Source organism: Macaca mulatta, chromosome 17 (genome assembly GCF_049350105.2).
Source record: "Macaca mulatta isolate MMU2019108-1 chromosome 17, T2T-MMU8v2.0, whole genome shotgun sequence".
NCBI classification, from domain to species: Eukaryota; Metazoa; Chordata; class Mammalia; order Primates; family Cercopithecidae; genus Macaca; species Macaca mulatta.
The window spans coordinates 22307699-22330834 of record NC_133422.1 but is presented as its reverse complement, the minus strand read 5'-3'; the positions used below and the strand labels follow the sequence as shown (position 1 = coordinate 22330834).

General features: G+C 40.6%; 1 protein-coding gene across 27 annotated transcripts in view; it reads left to right on the top strand.

Moving 5' to 3' along the window:
• The first annotated feature begins 722 nt into the window (after positions 1-722).
• The window catches only part of EPSTI1 (epithelial stromal interaction 1), a 306029-nt gene continuing 283615 nt past the window's right edge, over positions 723-23136 (top strand). For all 27 annotated transcript variants that reach the window (XM_077974437.1, XM_077974436.1, XM_077974430.1 and 24 more), the window contains exons 1-2: positions 723-1016; positions 22714-22772. In XM_077974437.1, coding sequence (XP_077830563.1) covers positions 829-1016; positions 22714-22772 — 247 coding nt within the window. In that variant the 5' untranslated portion in view covers positions 723-828. The remainder of the gene's footprint in view (positions 1017-22713; positions 22773-23136) is intronic.

The following is a 23136-nucleotide window of genomic DNA, read 5'->3' as shown; positions in this document are numbered from 1 at the left end:
AGAACCATCTGGGAGCTTTTCAAAAATATGAATGCCAGAGCTCACCCCTGGACCTACAGAAACTGAGCCTTACAAATCCATATTTTAAAATGTCCCCACATCACCATTGCACACTGTTCTGCACAGAGCAGGTTTTTTTTTTTTTTTTTATTTTAACAGTTCTCGAATGTCTAGTCAATTACTTAGCAAGGCTGCCCGGAGAATCACGTCTACCTTAGCTTACTTCTCCAGCTTTGTGGGGTTTGGTTTTCTTTTGATTTCAGTTTCCATTTCCTCTAACTTGAAAGTATGTGCCTTGGTAACAGCCACACCGCAGTCATTGCTGATAAAAGGCGACATTTTGTTGAGATGATTTTAGTTATTGACCCAATCTCTGGTATTTTGAGGTTAATATGTTTTTTACAGTCTCAAATATCCAGCGGTCCTCAAATTAGAGTTGCCTGTTAAACAGTTTCTCAAGTATCTTTCAGGATTGTAGTCACTTTGCGGGCTAATCGCTCACCAGGTGTCCGTGGCTGATCCCAGTTATTCTGATTAACCTCTAAGGTGATTGTGAGGCCTTAAACCCTCTCACCTGTAGCCAATCAAGCCAGCTCAAGTCAACATCCCGGGCTGTGAACCCGCGATAAGGTCGGAGGGGGCCTCAGTGGAGAACAGATGGGGAAGTTCTCTGGGGCGGGCGCAGTTTGCCGCTGATTCTGAGAAACCGAAACTCAGCTGTTAAAACCGCTGCCTCTGCACTTTGGAATCCCGTCCGGAGACTCGCTAAGCGTCCCAGCCGCATCCCTCCCGCAGCGACGGCGGCCCGGGACCCGCGGGCTGTGAACCATGTACACACGCAGCAGAGTGGTGAGCTCCGGGCTCGGCGCCTCCCCTGCCTCCCGCCCGACCCGGGACCCCCGGGGCCCTTACGGGCGGCACGGGGAGCTGGGCCCGCTGGAAGACCAGAGACAGGGTTTGCCGGCAGCCCCTGAGAGCCCTTCGCGGGAGAGCATCGTGCACGCTGGCCAGAGACAGTGAGTATTTTAACAACCTGGCTTCGGGGCGGGAGCCCGGGCCCCAAACATACAAGCACCTTCTTGGTCCTTGGAGTTTGAAGCTACAGGGGCCCAACAACAGGGATTTTGACCGAATGAAAGCTCATTTGCTTAAATGAAAGCATCCATGCCTTACCTTATAAATAGAGTTTGCTAGTTTGCAGTCCAAATAACCAGCCCGGTTCCTTCTAGGAACACTACTTTTCTGACTTTTGTGACTGGCTACGGGATTGAAAGATGTGGGTGTGTAGGAACTGCCTAGGCATCCAGTAAGATGTCATTTTCCAGGTATCTCCAGAGCTCATACTCCAACCAGTATGGAAATAATTTTTCCTTTACTGTTTTTTAAAAACTTGGTGCCCGACCAGGCGCGTTGGCTCAAGCCTGTAATCCCAGCACTTTGCGGGGCCAAGGCAAGCAGATCACCTGAGGTCAGGAGTTTGAAACCAGCCTGGCCAACATGGTGAAACCCTGTCTTTACTAAAGATAAAATAATAAACTGGGTGTGATGGCACGCGCCTGTAGTCCTGGCTACTTGGGAGGCTAAGGTAGGAGAATCGCTTGAACCAGGGAGACGGAGGTTGCAGTGAGCCGAAATCTCACCGTTGCACTCCAGCCTGGGCAAGAGAGCGAGACTCTGTCTCAACACAAAACAAAACAAAAAAACAAAACTTGGTGCCCTAAATGGAATTACTATATCAGACACTAACAGGTAAGGGTCAACAAGAAATGTGATATGGGGTAGAAGATTCAAATTCTGCCTCTAGGTAGGAGCAAATCTGTGTCCCAGCAAGACTCCCAGATAAACTAACCTCTTACAACCAGAGGAGTGGAGCTGAGTGAGTGAGGAGGTGAGTGACCGTAGTAACTCTTGTCCCTGATGTTGATACGTGCTCTATGCAAGAACAGATAGGTAGCATTTATTCCTGGTCTTTGGTTCGGGGACTGCAGTGAGTATCCGGGAAACATTTATTATGCAAGTGTCATAAGCCTCTCTTTCCAGCCAAAGGAATGAACTTCTTTAACTCAGCAGTATGGTTTATCACAACATCACTGCCTTTGAAGTGCTGCCTCTGTGAATTGGAACTGTCCAAATGGTTTTATTTTTAGTGTCTCCTTTTTCATCGACTTCTAGTCCTATGAAAGACAAACCCTGGTTGCTAAGAAACAGTATGTAACCTTACGGCCGATAAACAGTAGATTTTCTTTCATCCCTTAGCTTTTGAAAGTACCAGGCCTTTAATATTATTCAGCTTAGGTTTACCCTTAGATGGGGTGGATAATCTGGAAATCAATTAGAGATTGTTGCATTTCTTTCCTCCTCAGAATAATTGGTGTCTTGCCACGATAGAAGCAGCCCATTACTTTCAAGTAACCCGCATATCTACAAGCTATAGTACTTAACAGTAACAAAGGTCATAGACATATGGTCTCATGTCCGTGAATAGTTAATGATGAACATGATTTGCTTTACTTTTTTCTGTTAAAAAGCATTTATTTAGATATAACCATTTATTTTCAAGCTCATATCATCACATAAGTGTTAACTGTTGCATCTATTTTCTTATTTGGTTGTAATTACCCCAGAATCTTGCTAGACCAGACTGCTCAGAAATAGGCAGTTTTCGGATGGGTTATCCAGGCCTTAATACCCTGAAGACCTCATTGCACACTGTTTTGCAATTCCTAAAAAGATTTTCAAATAAACCATTAAAAAATACCAGGAAGTGTTTAGTTATCTCTCACTGAGTCTTCCTTTTTTTTTTTTTTTTTTTCCCCCACATAAACCAGTTGCAGTAAGTACAGAATTATATATTCCCTTTTAGGGGTTTGATGTCTGAGATCCTGTTGGGACAACTTTGAATTTTTGTTGCATCTCCATTAGTTACTTAGATTCACTTTCTCACTTGTTTCCTTTAATGGAGTTGGAAAACCAAGGAAAATGATTGGCACATATCTCAGTAGAATTAGCTGCCCACCCCCTGCCCCAAAATAAAGAAGTCTTTATTTATTTTGGGGATAAAAAATTAGAAACACTTTCTGATTTAAAAAAATAAAGAGGTTGGGCATGGTGGCTCACGCCTGTAATCCCAGCACTTTGGGGGCTGAGGCGGGCAGATCACGAGGTCAGGAGATTGAGACCATCCTGGCTAACACGTTGAAACCCCGTCTCTTCTAAAAATACAAACAATTAGCCGGGTGTGGTGGTGGGCGCCTGTAGTCCCAGCTACTTGAGAGGCTGAGACAGGAGAATGGCGTGAACCCAGGAGGCGGAGCTTGCAGTGAGCCAAGATCGTGCCACTGCACTCCAGCCTGGGCAACAGAGCAAGACTCTGTCTCAAAAACAAAACAAAACAACAAAAAAAAAGAGGATAGAGTTAAGTGCTTTAATACTACAGCTTCATTTGTCTACTCATAATGTGAATTTATTTATATGGTAGAAGATTTGTCTTGTTTTGTGTGCATCCTTCCATTAATTTCCTCCTGCAGCCCCAGCGTGGGGATTAGGAATATGGGCTCTGATGCCAGGTACACCTGGGTTCAGTTCTGATTATGCCATCACTTGCTCTTTGAACAAAATCCTTAGCTACTTTATGCCTCAGTTTCCTCATTACTTAATATGAGACAATAACAACTTCAAAGGGTTTTAATTTTTCCATATATATATGTGTAGAGCGTAACTTTATGCCTGGTAAAGTACTATGCTGTCACCCTTAAGTCGAGTGTTTGTGCCTTGTTAAAAACACACACAAGAAAACACTGGTTTAAAACACCTACTTGTGGTCGGGTGCAGGGGTTTGTGCCTGTCACCTCAGCACTTTGGGAAGCCAATGTGGGAGGACTGCTTTAGTCCAGGAGTAACATAGGGAGGCCCTTGTCTCCCCACAAAAAAATAAAAATAAAAAATAAAAAATGAATTTTTTTTGAGCACGGTGGCACATACCTGTGTCCCAGCTACTCGAGAGGCTGAGGCAGGAGGATAGCTTGAGCTCAGGAGCTCCAAGACTACAGTGAGCTGTGATTGTACCACTGTACTCAAGTCTGGGCTGTTAACAGAGTGAGACCCTGTCTCAAATAAATAAACAAACCACCTACTTGCATAGAAACAAAGTATACTAGTAAAAATCTATGGCTATCAATATATTAAATGATTCTGAGTACCTCTGATAGACTCTCAGACAAGATTGAGTTCTTGATGGAATTTGGATTTAAGTTATTACAAGTATTTACTAATTCATACTGGCTTTCTCAATTAGTTTATGTGGTGATTTTTATCTTGTCCTTAAATATCAAAGCTATCTACACAAATTAAAAGAGAAAAAAGCTTACACAAACTTCTAATCCAAAGTAAACCTTTATCCTTCCTTTTAATGTTCTGCTTGTTTGTAAATATTTTACATTATTTATATCACCTCTAGATAAATATAAGACAAAGACATGCATTTACCTAGTTTGTATCCAATTCTGGGAAATGGGGTCTTGCCTGTGCTAGTAATACAGGGTTGAGTTCACATTCTTGTACTTGTCTAACCATACCTGGTCCTTTAGCTTGATGCTGTTTGAGGAAAATAAAAAGATATTTTGAAAACGAACCTATAATATGGAATTTTATTTTACAGTTAACTTGAGCCGAATTTGTATGTAAATTATGTTAATCTTAACATTTTTGTGGCCTAATTCGTATTAGTATTGTAGAGATTTCAACATGAGCAATGATAACCATAGCACTTATGCAGTGCCTAGTATGTAAAAGCACACTATGTATATGGACTCTCAATCCTCATAACCACCATGGAATGAGAGGACCTCTAGCTTAAAAGAACTAATTAAAAACTAGGAACAAATAACTATTCAACAAAAAATAAGCCCTTATGAAGCTTACTGTCTAATTGATGGGACAGACATTTATTAAAATGTGAATAAATATGTATACTATAAAGCAGGGGTATCCAATCTTTTGGCTTCCTGGGGCCACATTGGAAGAATTGTCTCGGGCCCCACAGAAAATACACCAACACTAATGATAGTGGATGAGCTTAAAAAAAATCGCAAAAGAAAAACTCCATGTTTTAAGAAAGTTTATGAATTTGTGTTGGGCCACATTCAAAGCCGTCCTAAGTCGCCTGGGCTTACATGCACCTTGTGGGCCCTGGGCTGGACAAGCTTGTAAGGAAAGCCAGGGTCTGAGCTGGTCTTGGGAGCAGGAAGATCTTTCCTCAGACGTGACATTTGAGCTTTGGTCTACAGGATCATTAGGAGTTGCGTGTTGTTTTTTTTTCCTGACACCAAATATGTCATTCTAACACCAACTAACTCTGACCCCAACTAGGTGTCCCACAGTTCAGTTCTAACACTAACTACTCAGAGTTAGTGTGGACCCCACAAATTAAGGGCTCAGTCCTGCAAAACTGCCCCCCAGACAGACTTCAGACACTAGCTGCAAATGGGGTCTCCAGGCTACCTGTATGTCTCCCCACCAGACTACAAAGTTGGGGGTTCCCATGCATCTCCCCTTCCCCAGTTTTGATAATTCACTAGAGTGACTCACAAAACTTGCAGAAATTACTATATTTATGATTATAGGTTTATCATAAAGGATACAACTCAGTCAAGTGGAAGAGATGCGTAAGGCATCCCTTGGGGGAATGAAGGGGTAGGTGGTGGGGTGTGAAGAGTTTCCATACTCTAGGTGGGTGCGTTGATGTGTTCGTCAACCTGGAAGACCCCCAAACCTTATAGTTCAAGAACTGTTATTGAGGCTTTATTATCTAGGCATAATTGAATAAGTCCAGTGGCCATTGGTGATGAAATCTCCAGCCCCCTCCTCTCCCCAGAAATGGAGATGGGGCTGAAAGTTTTAACCCTCCAATCTCATAGTTGGTTTTTCTAGCTACCAGTCTTGGTTCTTAAGCTAGCTGTCTAGGGACCTCACCAACAGTCATTAGCATACAGTAGACACTTAGCACTCTGGGAATCCCAAGGGTTTTGGGAACTCTGTCCCAGGAACCAGGGACCATGACCAAATATTCATTTTGTATTATATCACAGGAGTTTAAGTGGCCTCTGAACAGCCAGAGAAACTTGTTGTTCAGATTGTCTTCAGAAGAACTTACAGTGGGGAGCATAGTCAGCTGATGGCCCCAGCTGCCACCCTTTTGGATCCATTACACCTTGCCTGTGAGTGCTGGCTTGTGCCGCACCCATCCCAGCCAATGACTGAGCATTCCAGGGTGCCAGTGCTGTTGCAGAATTGCTAGGCTTATATGCCGTCTGTGCAGCAACAGACCCATATACTGACAATGGCACTTGCAGCAGAGGAAGAGTTTAATCATTGTGACGTTCTCAGTGAAGAAACAGGAGGAATTCTCAAGCCTCAAATATGTTTCTTCCATGGGTACTGGGCAAGGGTTTTTAAGGGGATTCATGGAGAGTGAGGGGCTAGAAAATCTGGGGTTGTCCGTTGGACAACTCAAAGCTGGGCTAGCGAGCAGCAACCGGCTACAAGGAAGTAGACCAAAGGGCAAGCTGGCTTAATGATTGCTGCTGCAAGCCCGGTTGCATTTTATTGTTTTATTTTTCTCTTGCTCAATTTTGTACAATTTTCTTGGGATGGTTTTAGTGCTAGCCTATTCCTGGCCCACGTGGGACTCCTCTATTAGGCAACTTTTGCTGGAAGACTCCCCATATTCCTGTCCAAGATTTTCTCAGAACTGTATAACACTCTGAGGATCTTGCTACTCAATCCTCTTTCCTTCCGTCCTTTCATAGAATGAAAGTTGTCAGACTCAAAATGAGGTCACTTGTGTCAAACATGTGGAGCTGGGGCCATGAAGGGAGGATTCTCACGCACATATGCCTGATAACAAGAACTCTCACAAAAGGCTCTGCAAAAACTATAACTTTGCACAAAAGCTACAACCTTAAAAAATACTTCTGCAAGGACATCTGCCTAGCAACTGTGTGTCCAACCTTGGATTGATTCTACCCTTGTTGATTCTTGTAGCCAAGGCTATTTGTCTCAAACAACTTATATCACCCTCCTCACTTTTCCTTTAAAAACCCTGGTCTTCCTTTGCCTTGCTGAATATACCCACTGTATTCCTATGGCAATGCTCAATCCAGAATAAATATAATTTTCTTTAGGAGAGCCTCTCTCGTTGTCTTTTATTTAGGTTTTGGCAATAGGAATCAGACCCGGTCTTGTTCTCAAGGCTTTCCGGCCGGGCGCGGTGGCTCAAGCCTGTAATCCCAGCACTTTGGGAGGCCGAGATGGGCGGATCACGAGGTCAGGAGATCGAGACCATCCTGGCGAACACGGTGAAACCCCGTCTCTACTAAAAAATACAAAAAACTAGCTGGGCGAGTGGCGGGTGCCTGTAGTCCCAGCTACTTGGGAGGCTGAGGCAGGAGAATGGCGTAAACCTGGGAGGCGGAGCTTGCAAGCTTGCAGTGAGCTGAGATCCGGCCACTGTACGCCAGCCTGGGCGACAGAGCGAGACTCCGTCTCAAAAAAAAAAAAAAAAAAAAAAAGGCTTTCCTTGCCTACCCCTGCTCCCCCTTTCATCCTTCACAAGCATTCCCCCTTATCCATCTCTTGCATGTCTAACTCTGTCTTGGTGTCAGCTTCTGAAGGACTCAAACTAATACAGTCTCTAAAACACCCTACTGCAACCTCAACACTTAGACATCTTATTTATGTCTGTTGATGGCATGCTATCTATGCAGATTGGAGAAACCCATTCTTTTTCTCATTTCTTCCTTTAGGACCCAGAAAACACATTTCCTAATTTCCTTGATCCAATCTCAATGCATCCCACCGGTTTGTTATGCTCGAAGGAAGGAAATAATCTTTGCAATCCTTCTCTTCATCCCCAAACTCTCAAGGGAGATAAAAGGAGAATCAATGTTGGTTTGGTAAGAGCAGTTCATCATGGCCAGTCCTGATTTTTCTCTTTTCTCCTTAAAAAGCATTGTTAAATTTTGTAAAGTATTCTGTAATTATAACATGGAATACAAGGTGGGATATACAATAATAAAGTCACTAAGTTATAGTGTTAAATTTTTATAAATATCACTCTTTAGTGTCTATTTTCTGAAATCCTGAAGTATGGTTTCTTATGTCTAAGACAGAACTTAAGTCATTTTGACTCACATTATTTGCATCTGAATAAGCCACATACAATATTCTGAAATTAAGTGCAAGTTTTTACAAACTTATTAGAGCATATTAGAACTGTTTTCACTATTGCTTCCTCACTGCAATGTCCATGTTTTCAATTTCCTTCTCTATATGATTATGAGAAAATAAAATTATAAAACTCTGCTTATAGATGCTAAGTGGCTTGAATGCATCAGGCTAGTGTTCTTCCCTGGAAATAGAGAATTGAATAATGCTGGAGTTCCTTTTAATGTTATGAAATAATAGTACACTGGAAGAGAGTATCTGTGATTGATTGTAATGAGCAATCTTCTTGATGGCTCAATATAGATGGTTATTCATTAGGGGATTATCTAAGTCAATCTTTAGCATGCAGAAAGTTTATAAAGCAACAGATAGTATTTAACTCTTCCTAATGACATGTCTCAATGAGCTGGGTAGATGTCTCAATGATTACCAGATACTAATACTAATACTATTTGACTTATTTTTGAAATGAGAAACGTAATGAAGCATTGGAATCCTGTTGTAGCATGAAGTAAATTAGTTATGACCTGGAATAATTAAACTGGGTACTCCTGAGAGACAAACCAAAATAACATTTAGTAGCTCGTGTGTTTTCAATGATTAACCATGTGCTAGACCTTGTGTTAAGTATGTCAGGTACATTATTGAATAGTTTCTTCATGATAAGCCATTTGCTACCTTAAAGATGAGGAAACTGAGTCTTGAAAATAAAATGATTTTCCAAGATCTCATGGCTTTTTGAGTGACAGAACCAGTATTCAAACCTACGTCTATCTACCAAATTCTGGATCTTGAATATGATGTATAGAGGGAGGATAGATAGAAGGAGTGATAGTGCAGCTAGCTAAGGTCCTATCATCATTTTTTTTTTTTTTTCCCCCTGAGATGGAGTCTTGCTCTGGCACCCAGGCTGGAGTACAATGGTGCGGTCTCAGCTCACTGAAAACTCTGCCTCCTGGGTTCAGGCGATTCTCCTGCCTCAGCCTCCTGAGTAGCTGGGATTACAGGTGCCCACCACTGTGCCTGATTTTTGTATTTTTAGTAGAGACAGGGTTTCACCATGTAGGCCAGGCAGGTCTTGAACTGCTGACCTCGTGATCCACCTGCCTCGGCCTCCTAAAGTGCTGAGATTACATGCATGAGCCACTGCGCCCAGCCCTATCATTGTTTTATATTGACATTAAGAAAAGAGAAGTTCTATAGGCTAAAGGGAGTGGAATATGGAAGCAGTAATGTGACATTTACAGTTGCAGAGAGGGGAAGATTTCTTTCCTTACCTAGCCCTACGTTCATGGCTGATATCCCTATAAAAAAATATAGATTAACAAGAGAAAAGCATACCCATTCCTTTAACATAAGTTTTACAGGACATAGGAGCTTCCAAAAATGAAGATTCAAAGAACCAGGGAAAACGGTGTCTTTTTATGCTTAGGTTTGATGAAGAGTGGATAGTGTATAGAAGTATGATTGGTGAAAAAGGTGTATGGTCTAATGACATAAACTGGGGAAGCTTAGCAAGGCCTGTTTGTTCAAATTCTCTGTGTCTCTATGTCTCCATTCCTTTCCTATGGGTTTAGGGAGGAGGGAGGATCCCTCTGAAACGAGGATCTTATGGCCTACCTTAGAGGAAGGTCAGAGAAATTTTTTTTTTTTTTTTTTTTTTGAGATGGAGTCTTGCTCATCGCCCAGGCTGGAGTGCTGTGGCGCGAGCTGGGCTCACTGCAAGCTCCGCCTCCCGGGTTCCCGCCATTCTCCTGCCTCAGCCTCTTGAGTAGCTGGGACTACAGGCGCCCGCTACCACGCCCGGCTAATTTTTTGTATTTTTAGTAGAGACGGGTTTCACCGTGTTAGCCAGGATGGTCTGGATCTCCTGACCTCGTGATCCGCCCACCTCGGCCTCCCAAAGTGCTGGGATTACAGGCTTGAGCCACCGCGCCCGGCCGGTCAGAGAAATTTTTTGTGGCTTGCTTCAGGGAGAAAGATGGGAGAAGGTCAGAGAGGACTTCCTGCTTTTGCTGTTTTCTCAAATGCCAAGGTCCGTATTTTGGGATAACATGTCGTGAACCCCACCATAGTTTTAAAATGATTTGAATAGAGAAGTAGTTTGCAGGAGAAAAGTTTCTCTGGGGATTCCCTTTGTTCTGCTGCTTTTCACAAATGACAGGTGAGCTTGGTAGCCTGGTATCAGTGTTACTGGCAAGGGGTCCTGATCCGGACCCCAAGAGAAGGTTCTTGGAGGTCACACAAGAAAGAATTCAGGGCAAGTCTATAGAGCAAAGTGAAAGCAAGTTTATTAAGAAAGTAAAGGAATAAAGAATGACTACTCCATAGGCAGAGCAGCCCCGAGGCCTGCTGGTTGCCCATTTTTATGGTTATTTCTTAATTTTATGCTAAACAAGGGGTGGGTTATTCATGCTTCCCCTCTTTAGACCATCTAGGGTAACTTCCTGATGTTGCCATGGCATTTGTAAACTGTCATGATGCTGGTGGGAGTGTAGCATTGAGGAAAACCAGAGGTCACTCTCGTTGCTGTCTTGGTTTTGGTGGGTTTTAGCTGGCTTTACTGAAACCTGTCTTATCAGCAAGGTCTTTATGACCTGTATCTTGTGCCAACCTCCTATCTCATCCTGTGACTTAGAATGCCTTAACTGTCTGGGAATGCAGTCCAGTAGGTTTTAGCCTTATTTTACCCAGCCCCTATTCAAGATGGAGTCTCTCTGGCTCAAACATCTCTGACATTAGAGCAGTTATCTCACTCTCACTGTGCAACCTCAACAACACAGTAACTTCCAGTGACTTTTTTTTCAGACTTCTGATCATAGCCTACAGTGAGCAATTCATTTGACATCATGACCTAGTACATGACTGAGTATATATTAGTGTATATATAACTAAAATTACACGAAACAATTCTCACCTTTATTATATGTGATGTCCTCTGACTGTTTCTATTCTTGTGCATTAAAAATAAATCCATTGAATTGATTTCATAACCCATTAGAGGGTTACCTCCTACAGTTTGAAAAGCACAGTTCTATGCATGACAGAAGAGAGAGAGTGGATGAAAATAAAAAATAATTTTGGTTTGATTAGATCAAATTTACATTCCTGTTTGTGCAGGAGGGTAGAAATTATGGTCCTGTATAGAAGGAATTTCCAACTTTTCTGCACTGGATTCCATTCCTCAGTATGGTATGCATTTGTGGTCTGCCAAGGCTTGGGGAGCAATCATTTTTGTTCAAATACAATATCAAAAATGAATGGGAATTGCTCAAAAAGTCTTTGACAGCTGGAACAGTGAAACAATAAATCAACAGGATGATGAAAGCTTGAAAACACATAATACCTATAATAATCAGTAGAACCATAGCAGAAATGAGAAAAAAAAGAAACTTAGTTCAATTACACAGTAAGGTTACTTACTTCAAAGTCAGTAGAGTGCTGTAAGGTTATACATATTAAGGTTAATTGCGTCTATTCAGAATGTATTTGAATCTGAAACAAAAGCTTAAGAGGAAAGAAAATAAAGGGAAATGACTGCATTTGAAGGGTCTATTCTATATCAGAGAATCGGCTGATGATGGCTCCTTTGTTCTGTAATGTTTGTAATTCCCTGGCCCCCACCCCCTGCAAATATGAAGACTTAAAAGGAAATCTGTTAAAGTCCTGTAGAAGAACTGAAGACATTTACCATCATTAAAACTCAAGGGCTAGCATTGCCCAGTGTTTGTTTTACTATGGTACTAGTGAGAGCAGAAACCTATGCTACCTAATCTTGTAAGAAAAGCTGAGCCCCTGCTTTAAGAAATTTTTTTTTCTTTTTGTGACTGGCTGGAATGATTTTATTTTATTTTCTTTATTATTATTATTATTATTATTATTATACTTTAAGTTCTAGGGTACATGTGCATAACATGCAGGTTTGTTACATATGTATACTTGTGCCATGTTGGTGTGCTGCACCCATCAACTCGTCAGCACCCATCAACTTGTCATTTACATCAGGTATAACTCCCAATGCAACCCCTCCCCACCCCCCCAAGAAATTTTTATATTAAATATTTCTCTATTAAAAATCTTTGGAATATGTTTCTCTGATTATAAAAGTAAAGTCATATCTGCTTGTTATAAAAACTCAAGCATTTCAAAAATAATACAGAATGTGAAAGTCCCCTGCGATTCCGACCCTTAGAAATAAACTTTTCAAAGAGTTTAGTGTAAAGAAATCTCTAAAGTACAGGTTGCACTCTATGACTCTTTATTTCAAGTGGAAAACCTTAGGGCCATGATGCCTAATATGGTTTGGCTGTGTCCCCACCCAAATCTCACCTTGAATTGTAGCTCCCATAATTGCCATGTATCATGAGAGGGACCCGTGGGAGGTAATTGAATTATGGGGGCTGTTTTTCCTGTGCTGTTCTCTTAAGTGAGTAAGATTCATGAGACCTGATGCTTTTATAAAGGGCAGTTCCTCTGCACGTGCTCTCTTGCCTGCCACCATGTAAGACCTGCCTTTGCTTCTCCTTTGCCTTCCACCATGATTGTGAGGCCTCCCCAGCCATGTGGAACTGTGAGTCCATTAAACCTCTTTTTCTTTATAAATCACCCAGTCTCAGGTATGTCTTTATTAGCAGCATGAGAATGGACTAATACAATGCCCTTTGATTTCTATTGCCAGTAGAAGGTGACAGATACTCTTTTTCTAATCTTTGTTTTAAACTGTGATTATTGCACTCCATCATATAGACAGATACTGTTTTTCACATTGGCTTATTATTTAGTTGCACAAGGAAACAACCTTTGTTCTCACAGTGGCATCTTGGATAACATGTCCTATCTAGTACTGTTTCTAAAAATGTGTAACCTAATCTAATCATGAGGAAATAATAATCTCCTTACATCCAAATTGTGAAGCATTCTATAAGAAAAGTTACCTGAACTCTTCAAATATGTCAGTCATGAAAGAAAGAAAGAAAAAAGTCAATGAAATTGTCTGATCTTATAGGAGTCTACAAACACATAGAGTCTACAAACACATGTCAAACAAAATGTGTAATCCATAACTGGATCTAGGGGGAGGTAAAGGTAGGGAAGAATATTAAAATGGAAACAATTTGGAAATGTGAATATAGACTATTAGGCAATATTAATGTTAAATTTCTTGGGTGTGATAATGATATTATGTTTAAGTAGGAGACTGCTTTTGTTTTTAGGCGATACATGCTAAAATATTTAGGGATGATGTGTTATGACCCTACAGCTTATTTTCATGTGATTAAAAGAGAAAAAGTAAATGTGGGAAAACATTTAACAATTGGTAAATATAAGTAAATAGTATATGGGTATTCATTTTAATAATATTGTTAGGGTTAAAATTTCTTAAGACATTGGGGGAAATATAATAATTTTAGGTGATATTCTAAAACTTATTGTGCCTCTTGTTATTTTTTTCCTTTTCTCTTTTGGAACCTGGAGAATGTAAAAGAGCTTTTCTTATGAGGCTGTGTGCTTAAAATTTGTGCCGTTTTCTGCAGGTACATTATTCTTTAATAAATAATTTAATGAAAAAAGCCTGGGCTCAGAATCATGCTACCATTTACAGGGGAAAAAATATGTACTAATTTTTAAGATGTATTATTTATAAATACTACTTTGTTTCATGCCGTGGTCCTTAGTATTCAAAGGAAAGAATCAGGAACCAGGATACAGTTGTTTAAAGGGAAGAGCCAGAAACAGGGATATAAAGAAAGAAACTTAATGATATATATTTATGAAAGAAGATGCAGCAAAGGGAATCAGTCACAGCATGAGGAAAGGAGACGTCCTAGTGATTCAGGGCTAGGTTTTATTACATATAAAATAGATGTCATATATGTTATATATAGTTATTATAATTACATACAAAGCAATAGATGTCCCCTTAGGTATCTTAAGTAAGTACCTATGTCTTTGTTTATTTCTCTCCCATAAAATAAGTCTGAAGGTAGGTAGTCTAGGGCTGATCTAATACAAATAATGGGAAACTATAATAGAATATTTGTTATTTTCTGGCATTGTTCTAAGCACTGTGAAATGAAAAGAAACCTTGGGGTCCCCAAATACCTAAGCTAAAGGGAAAAGTCAAGCTGGGAACTGCTCAGGGCAAACCTGCCTTGCATTCTATTCAGTCAGTCCTCTGCTCACTGAGATAAATGTGTATCTGATTACCTCCTTTGGAGAGGCTAATCAGAAACTCAAAAGAATGCAACTGTTTGTCTCTTATCTGTTATGACCTGGAAGCCCCCTCCCTGCTATGAGTTGTCCCACGTTTGCTTCCAGTTGTCCTGCCTTTCTGGACCAAACCAATGTTCATCTACATATGTTCTTTGATGTTTCATGTCTTCCTAAAATGTCTAAAACCAAACTGACCACCTTGGGCACATGGCATCAGGACTTCCTGAAGCTGTGTCCATGGGTGCGTCCTCAACCTTGGCAAAATAAACTTTCTTTTCTTTTTTTTTTTTTTGAGATTGAGTCTTCTTGCTCTGTCGCCCAGGCTGGAGTGCAGTGGAGCGATCTCAGCTCACTTCAAGCTCCGCCTCCTGGGTTCACACCATTCTCCTGCCTCAGCCTCCTGAGTAGCTGGGACTACAGGCGCCTGTCACCACGCCCGGCTAATTTTTTTTTGTATTTTTAGTAGAGACTGAGTTTCACCGTGTTAGCCAGGATGGTCTCGATCTCCTGACCTCGTGATCCACCCGCCTTGGCCTCTCAAAGTGCTGGGATTACAGGCGTGAGCCACCGCACCCGAACTTTAAACTTTCTAAATTGACTGAGGCCTGCCTCAGATATTCGGGGTTCACAGCACTTTATATCCTATGAAGTGGATAGGTATTACGATTTTACAGGTGAAAAAATAGAAAAACTAAATAATTTGCTCTAAGTTGTACAGATAGGAAATAACAGAATTAGGGTTTGAAGTTGAGCGGTACAGCAATAGATTACCAGTGATGTGGTGTTTTCGCGGTCACAGAGCCCCAGACTGCTTCTGTCTTTCTGCTCTGCCATTCCTGATCATGTCTTCCATATGCCGGTGCCTCATGGACTGCTTGAGCACCAGCCACCACTTCAGCCTTCTGGGAAGAAGGAAAGTAACAAAACAGCTTTTTCTATTGTCTATCACTATGTAAAGGAGCCTTTCTAGAAATCCCTCTCAATGGCTTCCACTTACATCTCAATTTCTCAAACTTCATCACATAATTATACCTAACTACACAAAAGGTTGGTGGCTGTAGTCTTTCAATTGGGCACATTGTCTGTCTGAATAATACAGAAGTGCTGTTAGTAAGGAGGAAGGGAGAGTGAATGTTGGGTAGGGCCTACAGCTCTTTTGGTTTAAGAATAAAGGGAGTCAAACATGAGAGTGGAAATTAATCATGTGATTATGTTGTCTCTGAGATTTTTGAAATGTAAATAGGATATCTTAGGAAGAAAAGTTTAAATGTAGCCCACATTCCTGTTTAGAGTATTGATTTCAGAGGACTGTTAGCGTTTTCTTTTTTTTTTTTTTTTTTTTGAGACGGAGTCTCGCTGTGTCTCCCAGGCTGGAGTGCAGTGGCGCAATCTCGGCTCACTGCAAGCTCCGCCTCCCGGGTTCACGCCATTCTCCCGCCTCAGCCTCCCAAATAGCTGGGACTACAGGCGCCCGCTACCACGCCCGGCTAGTTTTTTGTATTTTTAATAGAGACGGGGTTTCACCATGTTAGCCAGGATAGTCTCGATCTCCTGACCTCGTGATCCACCCGCCTCGGCCTCCCAAAGTGCTGGGATTACAGGCTTGAGCCACCGCGCCCGGCCCGTTTTCTTCTGGATAATGTTCTGCTGAAAGTGTTATGCTTTGTACATCCTGTAGGATTATTTGTAATAGTGAATAATTGAAACAGTTGCAATAGATGAGTGGTTATATGATGCACGAATGTCATGAAATACTATGTAGCCATTGAGCATTAAGCATGTTACATGTATAATCAAGTTAGGAAAACCACTTATAAATGAAAGCAGGATGTACAACTGTACTTAAAATATGATTGCAACTGTGTAATTATATATATAGAACATAGATGAAAAGTAAATTCACCCAAATACAATTGTAATTGTGGTCTTTGAGAGGTGGGATTATGCGTGACTTTTTAATGTTTCTAAAATAGTTTTCTGAATTTTCCTTTACAAGTGTGTTTCTTTCAAAATCAGAAAGAAAACATGAATTTCATTTCTAAATGTTCTATGCACAGATTTTGGAATACATCACTATGTCTTGCATTTGTGTTCTTTTTTCTTTAAGTTATAGATAACCTTGAGTACTGCTTGAGACATAGACATAATCTGTTCTAAGTCTATTAACAAAAATAATGGGAAGAGAAAATATATAGCACATTTCATAAGTAAGTGGTTTTTCTGCAAAGATCAATTTCTTTATCATTAAGCCATTCTTAATAGGAATGTTAATACTAAATAATCTCTTGCTGGAAAAGAGAGTCCCCCTAGGGCCTCTTGTACTTTTATGTTTTGTTGGATGTGCCAAGACCACTCTTTAACCTATTTCTCTGAGTTGTTTATTTAGCTGGGAACCTTCAGAGATGAGGTTTGTTCTCCCAGGACAAAGACCAGGCTCACTTACTATCTGCCGTAAAAATGGTGTATTCCCCAAGCATTTCCTCAGCTGCAATGCAAACACACCATGTGTGCAGCATCCATCCTGTTGCTCCCACCATAAGACTCGAGGCCAGAGAGAATAGATGTAAATAAACTGTTGCTCATGCTGCCTACTGTGCCATGAGTAATAAAGTCTTTGTCACTGATCCAGGAGTTTCATGTCTTCTGCCAGTGTCTGTGAAACAGTAACAGGCTAACTTAATAGCTTGTAAGTAGAATCCAATCAAATCCCAGACCTGACATCTCTGTTTTAAAAATATGAATTTCTTATAGTTATTTTTACTGAGGAAGTAGTTACAAGACATTTTGTAAGTATACCTACCAATTGGTCTCCATCTCAATGATGGTCCCATCATTGGTTTTTGGCCTCTTAAAGATGGTGAGTCTCTACAATATTGTACTTTGTATACACTCTTTATATTTTTAGTGTGACTCCTTCTTGCTAACTTTTTTTTTGTGTGGCTTTTACTTATGGGTGCGTGTTTTTTTTTTTTTTTTGAGACGGAGTCTCACTCTGTCACCCAGGCGGGAGTGCAGTGGCCGGATCTCGGCTCACTGCAAGCTCCGCCTCCTGGGTTCATGCCATTCTCCTGCCTCAGCCTCCCGAGTAGCTGGGACTACAGGCGCCCGCCACCTCTCCCGGCTGGTTTTTTTCTATTTTTTAGTAGAGACGGGGTTTCACCGTGTTAGCCAGGATGGTCTCAATCTCCTGAGCTCGTGATCCGCCTGTCTCGGCCTCCCAAAGTGCTGGGATTACAGGCTTGAGCCACCGCGCCCGGCCATGGGTGCGTGTTTAAGTGAAGAAATACATCATCTCAGGTCCATTCTATATGGTTGCGCAGATTGGTGACTACACACACTTGCCTAGCTAAGGTGTGATTTGTGGCTGAGATACATACCAAACCATGTGTCCTTACCTCCACCTGAAAGAAGCAGCACTTATTTTCTAGTTTGCATGAATTTACAATGTCTCACTAAGCCATGGGATCCTGGGTGTGTGTGCTCCTAATTTTCGTAAAGGCATCCTATAAACAAAGGCCCTGATGATTTTCTGCTTATTTATCTGTCTTTACCCACTGTGTGTCTATTCAGCCCTCTAACAGAAGCTATGAGTTGTATTGATGAAAGAGCTAATCAATTACACCTTAGCTTCTTGGGTGTGCATAGAGTGTCTTAGCCTCTGTAGTTTCTGAGGCCAAAGACAATTCATAAACGTTTTCACACTGGAGATGTGGAACACTTGATCAGGGATGCTATGATATAGGATTAGGGGTCAAGGGCAATTCGCTCAGCCTGGTCATCATTTTCTGTTTTTCTTGGGAATTTGGTCTATGTATGAAAAAACTTTTGGAAACCTAAATGCCTCAAAAGTTTTGACTCAGTGTTGACTGAAAACAGTAAGTTTCAGATTCCTACATTGAAGGTCGTGTAACAAAAACCAATATGGAAAGTCTTATCTAGAAAGGTAAGTATCCAAATGCCTTTGATTATCTCCAAGTCTTTTTTTTTTTTTTTCAATTTATGTATACCCAAGGATAAGATTTTCTTGAACTATGAAAACTTCAACTTTTTGTAGGACTGTAGACTTTACCTGTCTACTATTCTGCTTGAAATTTTTTTTTTTTTTTTTTTTTTTTTTTTTTTTTTTTTGAGACGGAGTCTCACGCTATTGCCCAGGCTGGAGTGCAGTGGCGCGATCTCGGCTCACTGCAAGCTCCGCCTCCTGGGTTCACGCCATTCTCCTGCCTCAGCCTCCTGAGTAGCTAGGACTACAGGCGCCCGCCACCGCGCCCGGCTAATTTTTTGTATTTTTATTAGAGACGGGGTTTCACTGTGGTCTCGATCTCCTGACCTTGTGATCCGCCCGCCTCGGCCTCCCAAAGTGCTGGGATTACAGGCTTGAGCCACCGCGCCCGGCCTTATTCTGCTTGAAATTATGTTTTTCACTTAATTTTCTCTTTCTGAACTTTTGCTCTTAACTACATTTCTTTTTCAGTCAAACCAGTGTTGTTCCTAATTAGAAATTTAAATTACATCTGGTGCAGTTTGTACACACCAGGGGATATAGTTATGTAATACTTTTAGCCAGCCAAGATATTTTTGATAACTTCAACATAACATTTTTTTCAGAGTACTTGTTGATAAAAGGTTATAAAAATTGTGCAAGAATGTACACACAAGATGCAGTTGTGTAACTCGAGAGACCTCACAAGGAAAACATTGCTTTTCTTTTTCTTTTTTTTTTTTTTGAGACAGAGGTTCGCTGTTATCAGCCAGGCTGGAGTGCAGTGGCACGATCTCAGCTCACTGCAACCTCTGCCCTCTGGGTTCAAGCGATTCTCCTACCTCAGCCTCCCGAGTAGCTGGGATTACAGGCGTGCACTTTCACGCCTGGCAAATTTTTATATTTTTAGTAGAGACGGGATTTTACCGTGTTGGTCAGGCTGGTCTTGAACTCCTGACCTCAAGTGATCCACCCTTCTCAGCCTCCCGAAGTACTGAGATTACAGACATGAGCCACTGCACTTGGCCAAACATTTCTTGAATATCTTTTTATTTTACGTTACATGTGGTGCAGAAAAACATTTTATCTTGTCTGTTCTTTCATATATTCTCCCTTAGTATATCTCATGGATGTGCGCTGTTGGAAAGTGAAAACAATCTTACAAATTGAGATATTTCATTAAATTTCAATGAGGTAATTAAGAAGACTCATTTTCAAATATATACATTTATTTCAGTGGCTTGAATGTTGCTTAATCAGGAAATGACGAGAATACGAAATGTTGGTTGTTGGACTTGTCTAGATCAGCAGCTTTGAGAGTCAGGCTGTTAAAAGAGATAGCACATAGGTTAAAACAGCAAAGGCTTTTGCTGTGGGTAGAAACTAATTGGCTGAAAACATTAATAAATTATACTTGCTATTCATGTCAAGAGAAAGCTAAGAAAGAAGGGATGAATATGTGTATCTACGAAGGCATTACACTGTGACACATGATATTAAAAAATAAAAAGCATATCCTTTGACTTAAGCTCTTCTTCCTATGTTAAGAAATAGAAATAGAAGCTAAGTTCCTACCATTTACTTGGCAATGCTTTCTTGGGACTATTATAACATGTTTTAGATTTGGCATTTTCAGTCAATAAAATATTGTTAAGATGGTTGCCGAGGAATTCACATAAAATGTACGTAAAATGTTTATTACTGGGACCACTGCCTGGGTTTATGCTAAAATGCTTTCAGTAAAAACCCTCTAAATTCAGAGCTAATTCTTTCCCTTTATTTTACATTTCTCTATTAGGTACCTGTAGGCTACACACATTGGCCGTAGATTGACTGAAGTCCTATTCCTAAGACAGAAGATTCTAGTATGATGTCAGAGTTAAAAACTTAACCAGATTAGATACTGTAGACTACAATCTTTTACAAACAAACTGATTTTTCTTTCCAAACCTTTTGCAAAATTTCTGTAAGAGAGACTCATGGACTTGGAAAATTCTCTGTGAAGCTGCTTTTGGCAAAGTCCTGGCAAAGAAACACTTTTGCTGTTTCAGATCCTATTCTTTGAGCCTCAACTCGCTATTCTTATTTCGTGCTATTCGGTTTTTTACTCCTCTGAGGTCTCTATGAATCTCTACTGTTTTGGATCTCTGAGTACTTACATCATCCCACTTTAAGACCTGTTCGGATATTCTTTTTTAATTTATTTTTTATTTCTTTTTTTGTTTTTTTCCCCCATCCAGAACTCATGTTGAGTGGTTGGATATTCTCGTGGGGGTGCTTTGGTGTTTTCTTGACTTGTTCCTAACTAAAGTGTAAGTTCTGTTAAAGTGATTAGTATCCCTGTTTTGGAATCTCCCCTCATTCTCTACAAGCCCCTAATATAATAAATCCGTAAGTGCTCAGTTAAGTAGGTTGCACGGTTTGGAAGTCTATCAAGGGGGCTAAAGTTAAAGGATGGTTATATTTTATGCTTTGCACATTGAGTTGAAAAGTTAGCTGCAGACAGACAACTAAGTCAAAAGTCCTAGATTGGAGTCTCATCACTGTTGCTCAGTTGACCTGGTGATCTTTGGTCTGAGATTCAACCTCTGTCTTTACCAGTGATTTATGAATCCCTAAGTTTTCTTTTATCCCAAGTGTTCTAAGATAGCTTGATTGCTCTATAGTAGTGGTTTTCCAAGTGTGGTACCTAGATCAAGAACAGCATCATCTTGGAACTCATTAAAAATGTAAGTCATTGGACCCCATAACTTCATAGAGAAAAGCTCTATACCACAATGTTAGCCGACATTGAAGATTGTGTAGCAGTTTCATGATGGGCATTTACATCTAGTATCTCATGTTTCAGCTTTCAGTCTCTGTAGAATGGCTCACCACTGCACCATATTCAAGTTTCCAGGGACTACCCACAGGATTGCAGCTTCCAAGCTCCTATAAAGTACTGGCAATTCAGGAGTGAAAAATGTTTCTTAGGGTGTACAAAGAATATGCAATGGACAAAGGATTAATTTCCAGTGGCAGCCTCCTAATTTTGTATTCATAACGTTGTATGCATGCTAGGCTACACATGCAACGTCTGCTGATATACATTAGGTAATTGGGCATCCAGCAGCCCCATTTGCATGCAAAGGCTGTTGCACACCTCACATTTGCAAGTCTAAATTTAAAGCCCAGTTTGAAGCTGGCTGAAGGCTAGCTGCTAGAAAAATAATGAGATAAGGAAGGAAATGGCTTCTGTTGATCAGTGCTTTTGGTCTCTACTGTTCAATCTTTGCTAATTTGCCCTTTGAAATGGTATATTCAGGTAGAAGAGAGAGACTTCCAAGAGTATCTGGGTGGATTTTTTTTTCCCCCTCTTAAATCCTACAGTTATAAGCTGGTTGTGTTTATCCACAGCATTTCTCTTAAAACTGTACCTACACGTATGCTGCAGTCTGTTGCTGTGCTATATTTTTGCTTAACGGAGTATTCATGCTCTTGTGGGATCACATGTATCATCTCAAAAAAGAGCCACCCCAACACAGACTCACAGGCTAGGTCTGTAGCATCATTTTATTTTAATTCAGCCCACATTTATCAAGCAGCCAGTGTCTTTGTGCCAGACACTGTGCCAGGGGCTTGGAATACACATCAATCAAGCACACTCTCTGCCCTCAAAAGCTCACAATATTATAACAGCTTCCTAGTGTCATGGAGTTGAATATTTTTGCTTAAAAAGTCTTCCCTGATCCCCCTGTTTGAAATGACTCTTTGCTTCTCCGAGCCCCTGATTATGCTCAACCTGTGTCCCTAGAAGAAGAGACCCAGTGGACATAGGCCTAGAAAAGTCAAAGCCTAAAAGCCAGTTAGCTACTCAGGTCATCAAGAGGAGGTGGCTGCATCGCAAATGGCCTCTACGCTCAGTCTGTGGGAATAAAAAATGTGCCAATGTTTCCTGTACCTCGGTGTGGTCACACGGAAGAGAATGCCAATCTAAAGCAATCTTAAAGGAATTTACTCACGAGCACCACCTAGAGGAATGGTGGAGCCCTACAAGGACAGTATACCAACTAGTCACTTGTCACTCTTCATCGAATTTTTTATATTTCCTTATTTGGTCATGTCCTTTGTTTTACTTTGACATCAAGATTGTGAGGTCCCAGAGAACAGACCAGGGACTTAAGAAGATTATCTTTCATGGTGCCTATTTGATGGTAATGATCATAAATACAGTATAATAGAAGGAAAAATATCTGGTGGTTTATATGCATTGGTAGTTTCTCATGGTAATAAGCATTTTTTTCTCTTCCTTTTAGCACAAGTGCATATACCTTGATAGCACCAAATGTAAACCGGAGAAATCAGATACAAAGAAGTACGTATAGCTATTCATTTAACATTCAGAATGCTTCTCTCTTTTTACAATTGGTTTATTTTGGTGTGAAGTATTTTTATTTTCTGATTTATATAGACTCACCAAATCTCATAAAGTTTTTTTTTTAAAGCATCAGCAGTTTTGATTATACCTTTAAAAATATTCTATTAACACTTCTAAGTTTGTTTCTCTACATTAGTAACAACTCATGACATGATGGTAGATCCTGGATTTCTACTGGTTTGAAAAACTTTACACTTATTGCCAATAAACCTCCTTGAGGGCAGGGACCACATCTTACTCGTTTTTGTGCTCTCTGTACTTAATGTGTGCATAACGTGTTTTACTGATGTACGGTAAATAT